The 10,692-nt window shown below is 30.1% G+C and overlaps 1 protein-coding gene across 1 annotated transcript; it reads right to left on the reverse strand.

The window, feature by feature from the left end:
* Nucleotides 1-1,269: 1,269 nt before the first annotated feature.
* LOC105115699 (probable pectinesterase/pectinesterase inhibitor 7) lies at nt 1,270-3,298 on the reverse strand. The gene is made up of 2 exons (XM_011012660.1): nt 2,222-3,298; nt 1,270-2,093 (listed from the first exon to the last, which is right to left on the reverse strand). The coding sequence occupies exons 1-2, from the start codon at nt 3,204-3,206 to the stop codon at nt 1,402-1,404; spliced, it is 1,677 nt and encodes a 558-aa protein (XP_011010962.1). The 5' UTR covers nt 3,207-3,298; the 3' UTR covers nt 1,270-1,401.
* Between the last annotated feature and the right edge of the window lie 7,394 nt (nt 3,299-10,692).

Consider the following 10,692-nt stretch of genomic DNA (forward strand, 5'->3'; position numbering starts at 1 on the left):
TTCCACGTAAAAAGAGGATTTTTTTTTTTTGGTAGCTGATATAATAGGAAGTTTAAAAAAAATGAAAATGAGCATGTATGGCACCAAAGCATTTAAAGGGGATAGGCCTTCAGTGAAGGGTGCTTTAATCTTAAACCTTACATGCTTACTGGCCCCGCTTGGCACAAGACAATTCCAACATCTCAAGTCTTAAGTCTTGAGCCAAGATTTGGACATGATCTTACGGTTGAGTTTGAGTTTGAAGTAAAATAATTTTTTAATCCATAATTGTTTTTGCCACCCATTTTTGTTTGGCTAATTAAAAAGTTTAAATAATTTTTTTTTTATGTGAAATCATGTAGTTTTTAAGGCAAAAACTAACATTTTATCTTTTATGGTGGATAATTAAGGTAAAATAGCAAGAACTTTGCTTTAATTTTGGTTTTAAAAATCAATATAAAAAAGGTTGAAGGGGGTTTGCATAACTTGCAGTAGCTTTTTTGCCTTTTTCATTATATTTTTTTAGCTTTTATTGCCTCTAGTTTTGCTTCCTCTTTTGCCCTTTTCTCTCTTTATTTTTTTTAATCCATAATTGTTTTTGCCACCTATTTTTGTTTGGCTAATTGAAAAGTTTAAATAATTTTATTTTTTTTATGTGAAATGATGTAGTTTTTAAGGCAAAAACTAACATTTTATCTTTTATGGTGGATAATTAAGGTAAAATAGCAAGAACTTTGCTTTAATTTTGGTTTTAAAAATCAATATAAAAAAGGTTGAAGGGGGTTTGCATAACTTGCAGTAGCTTTTTTGCCTTTTTCATTATATTTTTTTAGCTTTTATTGCCTCTAGTTTTGCTTCCTCTTTTGCCCTTTTCTCTCTTTATTCTAGAGTTTAAATTTGATATGTAGAGAGATATTAAGTTGAATTATTTATTTGATTTGTAGACTTTTAAAGAAAGTGGATCTTTTAAAATTATTATCATTATTTTTTTTTTGTGATTAAGATCTTTTAAAAGTTAAGTTATTGAAATCTTGAAAGATTAATTGCAAGAAAATCATTTGCACTAAGTGACAATTTTAGTCTTAAAAATAAAAGGTTTAATTATTGACAACAACATTTTCATTTCTTGGTTCAAATATGTTCAACAAGCATTTTATATCTGCATTAATTTTATTTAAGTATAATAATTTTTTTAGTACTTGTTATGATATATGCTAGCATGTTGGTTGATTCATTTTGAATATTCTATTATATGTTTAATATGTATAATAGGATTTTATTCTTGTTCCAACGCAAGTTTAAGTGCTTATAAAATTGAATACAATTTAAACCAAACAATTACAACCTTTAAATATCCTACAAGAAAAAGACAAGAAAAAAGAATAGAAAAAAGAACTAGTAACAATTTGTCATAGAAGCCGCTCATATCAGACCGCTAGAGAAAGGAACTGCTGTTTGAGGTAGCCAATCATTCCCCAGCAAGAAGCCAGAAACAGTGAAATTAGCAGCATCAGTGGCGTTAATAACGTGGAAACCTGGCCATGTTACCCTGTTTGTAGTATCAGATCCCGGTCCAGTGTTATTATACTCTGCATAATATGATGTATTGAGTGCGAAATCTCCATTCCATATTTGCCAACCAGAAGGATTTATCGATGTATCCATGAAACTTTGCATGTAAACAGTTCTTGAATATTCCTTCCATGGCCTCCCAAGATATGTTTGGACCGTCCTATTGCTTGAAGCCAAATCTTCAGCAGCTGTAATATTACAATTGTGTATAGAAGTGCCTGTGTTTTGGTTCGGGTCTTTTCTACCTTGGGCAGTGATGGCATTGAATTGGCCACTCATAGGTAGCCGCGGATACAAGTTGCAGTTCTGGAAAACAACAGCAGCATTGCCAAATATAAAATCAACAGTACCATAGATATCACAATCCCTGTAGAATTGTCTCAGAGAATGGGTGTATAAGGTATCCTGGTACCCTTCAAAACTGCAACTATAAAACGCGGACAAATCAGCTCCACTTCGAAGAGCTACAGCCTGATGCTTGACTGCCCCAGCCGTGTTCCGGAATGTTATGTTCACTGCAACAAAGTTGTGTCCCACTACAGCTGCAACATGGATCACAAATCTGATTAATTAGCTAGAATTAAGTCCATATAATTGTTTGGTAAATAAATATTATAAAATTTGCTAGTCTATTATAAGACCACGTCAAATGTATATATCAAGCTCTTACCAAATGTTGCAGAATTGAAAGTAGTCCACCCATCAACAACACTACGATTCCCAGTAATCACAGTCTGATTTATGCCATCTCCTACCATCATCAAATATTTCTTGTTCTTTGCAATGGACACATACTCTTCATAAATGCCAGCGGTGACATAAATCATGAAGTAGCCATTTCTGCCGTTTGTATTATTTGGAGCTGCTGCAATAGCATCATTGATTGTTGTGAAATTCCCTTGTCCGTCCTGACGCACCGTCACTATATCACTAACCTTTACATCGTTATTCTCTGCCTGGAGAAGCTTTCTCCTACTGACTGATTCGTAAATTGCTTGGTTCCTGGCAGACATTTTGAACGGCAATCGTCCATGTCTGAATGCAAGCTGCTTGCTTTTAGGCTGCCATGCGATCCTTTTCTTCATTTTAGGAACCCAACCTTTGGTGAAAAAAGCTAGAGAAACACTATAAAGTTTTGCGTCATCAGATAAAGGGACTGAGAGACCGTTCCTTACACTCCAGGCAGAAGATGTGGCCTGCAGGCCATCTAAACAGGTTTCCTGATTTGTTAGAATGGCACTTAGCAAAGTTTGCACATCATCAGCTCGCAAAGCGGGCAAAGTTTTACTACTAGCATTGACAGTTTGAAAGGAGTTCAACAAAAACTCTATGTTTAAATTAGCTAGAAACCGGCAATCCTCAAGAGCCCGAGTTGCAGTAATAGACAAACTGGAGCGGCGTAAGAGATATTTATCAACTAGGTTCAAAAATTTACGGGATTGTGATAGAGACTTGCGGACGCAAAGGCGGGCAGAGTCATAGACATTGGTAGACTGCTTAGGGAGAACAGATTTGCAATAGGAAGGGTCTGGGGTGTCGTTGCAAAGGGTTCCAGGGCTGACAGGACTTCTTGGAGAGACATTTGCTAAAGATGGAGAGGAAAAAAAAGGAAGAACAGCAGCTATTACTAGTAGAGAGATGAGCTTAGAAGCCATTATTTTTCGGACAAAGGAGAACTATAAGTAGCTAGTTTGAGGAAATTGTGTAAATGGGTTCGCTTTATTTATAGGGGATTGGAAATTAAGTGGTTTATGACTGGATTCATATTACACCATGACTGTTAGTGATATTTATCTGGTATGCAGACAATCTTGTATTTAACGAAGTCAATTTTCATGACTTTCTGAAAAACGCGTAGGTCTCCGATGCTGCCTAAGGATATTTGATGAATATTTTTTAATTTTTCCACGAACATTATGTTGTTATCCATGCAGGTTACTATATAGGAGTATTCTGAGTAAACGTAGTCCATACCTAATTCCACTTGCAATTCGGTGCTAGTCGTTCTTCGACGGTTTTCTACATGGTGCAAGTCTATCTCACTTTCTTACTCTAATCAGCGGGAATTAATTTTTATTATTATCTCGTTCACATAAACGAGCTGCTACTAGAATGAGTTACCGTAGATATAATGAGAAGAATATTCCGAGTGTCCAAGTACTCTTCATTCGAGGAAGGCAGCAATCAAATTGTAACCAAAAGTTAAGGGAGAGTAAATTGTCGAAGAATTGATTTGTTCTCTTTCTCCTTATAGTCAAATCATTGGTCTCGTCTGTCGTATAGTTACGATAACAAAGCTGGTTGCAGCGAGAAGGCTACTAGATTTTTAGGAGAGCTGGGCCCAGAAAACTCCAGTTAATGACGGTCCGATTGCTTCTACTTAGATTATGCAAACTTAAATGCACATTAAGCTGTAAGATCTTCAAATCTAACGGGAGATAATAATAAAAAAAAAAGTATATTTAAAATGTGGATGATTTATTTAAGATGTAATCATAGAAAAAAATCTTAATATAGACACAACTCTCTCTCTCTCTCTCTCTCTCTCTCTCTCTCTCTCTCTCTCTCTCTCTCTCTCTCTCTCTCTCTCTATATATATATATATATATATATATATATATATATGGCATAGTTAAAAAAATTTATTTTTTAAAATTTTTTTTGTATGTTTTGGATCGTTTTAATGTTGATCTTAAAAATAATTTTTTAAAATAAAAAAATATTATTTTAATATATTTTAGCATAAAAAATATAAAAAACAACTACAATCACCACCACATCTTAAAGTGTGTATATATATATATATAATGCTTTACTATTCATATATGAAAGTGAATAATGAATAATTAAAGTTTTTTATCAAAGTTTTTTAAAAAAATTTTATTTTACTTTCTATTTTTTTATCCTTTAATATTTTTTTATTTTAAATTCATATAATTTATATTTATTTGTTTTCTAAGATGTTATCATAATCTTAACAAACATCTCAACATTTAGTTAATACTTAATTTTTAAAAATATCTATTTTTGTGAGTTAAGCTGCAAGCCCCAAGTTAATCTAATATGTCATTGTTTTAATGTTAAAAAATATCATCTTGGGTCACCTAATATTTTTTAAGCAAAGATATTCTTTTATCAGTTATCCAGCTTACCTTTAAACCCGTGATATCAATTGGGTCACCTAGAATCAACCCCGTATAGGTTAATTTTAAATATTGACCAAATAAGAAGAAAGGAGATTGGCCCATAAGATTAGGTTTAATACCAATGACAAATAGTTTTATTTTTTAAATTTCATCTTCCATTTTTTTCTTTCAATTGAATTCTTTTTACTTTTTTAATCAATTATATCCTTCAACATTTTATACATTTTGAATTAGTATTCATAATTTATTTTGATTTGCTTTCTATGAGGTTATTTTATACTCAAATAAACATTTTAGTATTTGGTTAGTTCATAATTTTGTGAGTTTATATTTTTGTTATCATATCATTAAGTAAAAAATAGTTTAAGAAAACAAAGTTTTGAAACTCAATGGAATCCATGATCCGAGTTGTGGGTTTGACAAATTAAGTCACAAAGCTTGAGTTGATTTAATATGTTATTATCTTAATATTAAAAAAATAAAGAGATATTATCTTGAAATTTTTAAAAGTCAAACCATATTTTTACTAGTTTTCTAGATTGTTTTTTGATTAATCAAGTCAATTGAGTTACCTCAAGACAACTTTCACATGATTTAATTTAAAACTAGGCTAGGTAATTTTTTATAATCAATAGTAAGTTGTTTATATTTATCATTAAAATGAGTCGTCTGATCCTGTACCCATTGGTTTAATATTGCCACGCCCTTTGAAGTTTGAGTGCTTAGAATCAATTACTAGCATCCAACTATTGAAGTATTACGGGTCATCAACAAGTTCTCAATTGTAGTGTTAAAGAGTCTACACATCCTATTTCAATCGGGTTCACTGAATGATCCTGCCTCCAACCATAAATGTGAATTAATATCTGGATAGGTCGAATGATCATCCCTTTATCTCTTCTTCAACCGGCTATTATATTTATCCTGTAAAGAAAAAAATAAATTCATCAAATTCAAGAAAAAAATAACTTAAGAAAAAAATTGATTAAAACTATCATACCACAAAGTGTTGAGCTCAATTATCAACAAACTATTGCGGCCCATTGTGGTGGTTATTACTTCACATATACGTTTCAACAAAAAAACTCTATTGGGCTTGACTCACGTCCAAGAACCATAGCCTGCAAAAGAAACAAAAAAACTCTATTGGGCTTGACTCAAGTCCAAGAACCATAGCCTGCAAAGAAAAATATTGTCAATTAAATATATTTATAAAAAACAACTAGTAAAAAAATGGATGTAATAAATAAAATCCTACCATTCACTTCATATGCAAAACGAACATAATAAAGTCACTAGTGTGCGTGGTAACGAAATAATGAATATGCTAGTTCTAGCTATTCATACTAGATTATAATCGTCAACTGAAATATGCGGACATCACATGTTGAATGTATTCCATCCATGCAACCTCTAAGATGTACGATAGTTTGAAATCTTTCAAAACTATTATGTCATTTTAGCAAGGAAGCTCATTTTCTTTCGCATAATTTTTTATTTTCTTTTGTGCCTCGAACCAAAAATCATAAGTAAATGAAAAATAAAATTTTAATATTTGAAATAAAAAAAAATACCTTGAATTTGGTTTTACCTAATTCCTGCATGATTCTCTCAAACCCTCATCGCAACATTATCATTAGCTTTCTCTCATTTAAATTTTCCCTTGAATTAAAAATTTATATAAGAAAAATTATAATAATTTCAATAAACTATCAAAATTAATATAAAAAAAATATTGAAGTTAATAATAACCTTAATCCTTGAAAACCATTCATCAACCTATGGTTTCCATTCAAGATGTTTGGAAACATAACTGTATTGAAATAATAAAATTTCCATCAACAATTGAAAGGTTGATGTTATTGTTCTAGAAAGCTCATTGATAAATGATATTATTGTATCATGTATAAATATTACATTATAGTTTATGGCAATACACATTCATGTTATGAAAATTAATTAGAATTCTCTTCTTCTTCGTCAATTAACTCATCCTTATCTCCATCGCAATCATATATGTTTATTTCATTGCTATTATCTTCATCAACTTGTGTATATCGGCTGAAGCTTAAAATATCATTTAACTTCTCAACATTACCATCAATAAAAATATTCTTGGCAATGCAAAAATTTAATTTTTTTAAGTTATTAGATGGAGCAACTTAATATGGATCAACTAACTCACCAAATTAAAAGATATCATCTCACATGGTTAATTCATCGTTGTCATTTTGAAAAACCTTAACATAACCCTTGGATTTGGTTTTCACTATAGAGAATCAATTAGCTCTTGAACAATCTTTTCTAAAAAAAGAATTGTATGTGTAATAAACTTATTGACATTGCTTGGCAAAAATAAAGACATCATTGATGTTATAAAGTCTAGCTTTTGAATTAATTTTGACCAAACCATGATGAAGATCTACTCTTATTCCTCTGTTAATGGTGTCATACCAATAATATTTGAATAAAAATACTTTATTCTGCTCACTATGATATTGTAATTTAATAACCTTTTTTAACTTCCAATAGTAATCAAGTTCAAACTCATTAGAAGTCGATCCCTTAACATAAATCCCATTATTATATTTCTTTCTTCCAAACCCATATTATTTGGTATAAAACATATGTCTATTGATGAAATATCCATTGTAGCACTTTACCTTTCTTTTAGGACCCAAACTTAGTAAAGATAAAGTAACACTAGCATTCTCTCCCAATTGATAATCCTGGTATATAAAATACAACCATGAACAGTTAATGAGAAATATGTAATGAAATTAAATATCCTGAGAGATAAGAATAAATAAACAATACGTACATGTATTCTAAATCACGTGAAAAATTTAATCAAAAGATTTGAGATATAGTTAGCTGTGAGTTTTGCAACAGTAAATATTAACGTTGTTACTTGCAAGAAATTCAACAATGTATTGGTTATAATATTATAAAAGATAAATTATTAGAAAATAATGACATATACTACTGAATAACATGTTATTTATATGTTTCCCTTAATTCAATTTCTAACAAATATCTTTTTCTTATAGCATTTTTTGGTACGGGTCATCTAGGATAGGAGAATATTGATAAGTTCTCACTTAAAGGCACTTACTCATCATCGTTATGCCTTGGAATGCGATTGATTCTTGTTCTTAATTAAGGCTCGAAATAATACAAGATAAATATTAAGATCTTTTCTACAGTATAGGTCTTGCAAATCAAAATCTTAACATGTGCCTTATTTTTTACTTTTCTCTTAAGGTTGAACAAGTACATATATATAATTAAATGAATGTTTTAAAATATGCAAAGAAAGACAATAAAATTTTATTTACAATGCATATGTAAACACTAATCTCTCAAATGGATACATCCATTTATATTGGATTGGGCCTCCAACTTTTACTTCAAATGATAAATGTATTAGTAGATACTCCATCGAGAATATCATTTTAAATTTGCATATTATCTAGACGATATTCTTTTCAAGAAATTTCATGTTTTGTCTGTATAACTTGTTGGAGCATATATTCCAGTAAGCTAATAAAATGAGTATTTGCATAAACACGTGGAAGTCATTTTAAATTTTAGAGAAGTGATTGATTTTTTTAAGTGCATTCTATATACCCTTTGACCATAAATCCCAATAAGCTAATGGAATGAGTATTTGTATAAACACATGGAAGTCATGGCTTTTCATTCCATACAATTTGTTATCCTTCAAATTCACCAATTTTGATATATTTAAGGCATATCCATTATAAAAACTCAGACTTTTAAGCCATTGGTGTACAAGTTACTGTGCATTCTTGTTTAAAATATAGTTGACTTTAGGATATGCAACCCGTAACCTAACATAAATGAATTTTATATTTTTACGATGATAAAACAAAGTTATATACATTATAGCCTTGATGTTGTCTTTATCTTCTCCTTCATGTCCATGACTATGTTGAAAATGTTCCCAAACATGTTCTTTTCTATATACATGACATCAAGGATATAGTGGAAGAGATTGGTCTTCTAATAAGAAAACTCTCAAAAATACTTTGTTTTATCCAATTATAGGTCAAACTAAAACCAAGAAACTTTTGCTTATCAGATTGAAAACTAAACACAATGTCATCATACTTTAACTTCATGTTATACAATTCTCCACCTAAAAGTAGCAATGAAACATCCCTTTCAACTCTGCTAACAAATAAGTCATTTATATTCTTTCTAAATTTATGATCCGTTGGTAAGAACTACCAATGACAGTGAAAAAAAGATGTTTTACCATCATTTTTTAATGTGAATGTCTTGTTATTTTTTATATAGTATGAACATGCTAATTTTTCATGCTTGTTTTAACTAGAAACCATTCTATAAACTGGAAAATATTAATAGTCCACATTAAAGCTACCTTCATCAGAAAATTTTATTTTCTTGATACATCATAAGTCAAAGCCCCAAATGACCATAACTACTTCAATTCATCAATCAACGATCAAAGAAAAACATCTATATTTTGACCTGGACTATTAGAATAATGTATGACCATAGATAAAAATATAAACTTCAAACTCATACACATCTCTAGTGGCAACTATAACCGTGAGTATCACTGGCTAACAAGAATTAGGAGCAACAAATGACCCAAATGGATTGAATCCGTTTGAACATAACCCAAGACACACGTTCTTTATCTTCAATGAAAATAGATGCACACTGCTAAAGTGTTTTCAGGCTCCACCATTGAAAGGGTGTACCATCACTTTATCTATTGCATCATATGATTGGTGTCATATCATGTACTCAACAATCTTTGGTGACATAAATAATTTGTAGTTTAGATGTTAATGAGAAGCATATGAGTTTTATATGTATGATGAAAGTCCTTCCCCTACCAATCATGAGTTTATAACGAGAATACCCACATGTTTTGCACTCAATCAACTCTGTATTTTTAAGGTAATACAACATGCAGAAATTTGGACACATATGAATTTTCTAGTACCCTAGACTAAGGGATTTCATTATGAACTTACAGCATAGAAGTTCTTTTTTAGTATATTCCCTTCAAGTAAAATGTTTCTTGTCCATTTGATAATTTTGTCATAACTAGCTTACTGAACCCATGATTTGACTTAGTGTTGAACACTTATGCATTGGCTGATAATTTACTGTAATTTATGCAAACATTCCATAATGGTTCCTCATAATCTTTCAAAAGATTAAAAAACTTGGTCGCGTTTGCATTAAGTTTTTCATGTATAATTGGACATTGACCGACATGATCCTTATTCATTCCCGTAGCATTTATAATCATATTCATATAAGAATTACTATCATCATCTACAACTTCATGCACATTGCTAGAACTAAAAGTTGACCTAAATATCCTTTCTATCATGGTATCATAAGGAACATATGGTTCTCTATGTATATATCAACATAAATATTTCTCCATGAACTCTTTTTATAAAAGATGCATTATTACAATATCTAGATAATTTTTTTTTATTTTTACACCTTTTGCATGGACATATAATACTCCTTCACTAATATTTCTTGGATTAGATAGTGCATAATTAATAAAATCCTGAATTCCATTATAATAATTGATCATTTGTAACCCTTGTTGTGAATCTTTATACATCTAGGAACAATCATCCATTACTTATATCAAACCTATATAAATTAATGATGATAATATGTATTAATTAACTATGTTTACTAAATAAATTGCAAAAATATTGATTTAGCTCAAACTTATTCAATCTATTTTCATAGTACTTTTAATTCAATATAAATTAACTACATAAATTCAAATTTATATATATTTACTGAAAATTTCAACTTGACAATAAAATTGATAAAATATAAAATGAACCTATTAAATCAACCATTATTTATTTCATCACAAAACACCTAAGTCAAAAATTTGAAATAAGCTTCATCAATTTACAAATAACTATAATTTTACAAAATCTAAAACAAACTATAATAT

Source organism: Populus euphratica, unplaced genomic scaffold (genome assembly GCF_000495115.2).
Source record: "Populus euphratica unplaced genomic scaffold, PopEup_1.0 scaffold748.1, whole genome shotgun sequence".
NCBI lineage: Eukaryota > Viridiplantae > Streptophyta > Magnoliopsida > Malpighiales > Salicaceae > Populus > Populus euphratica.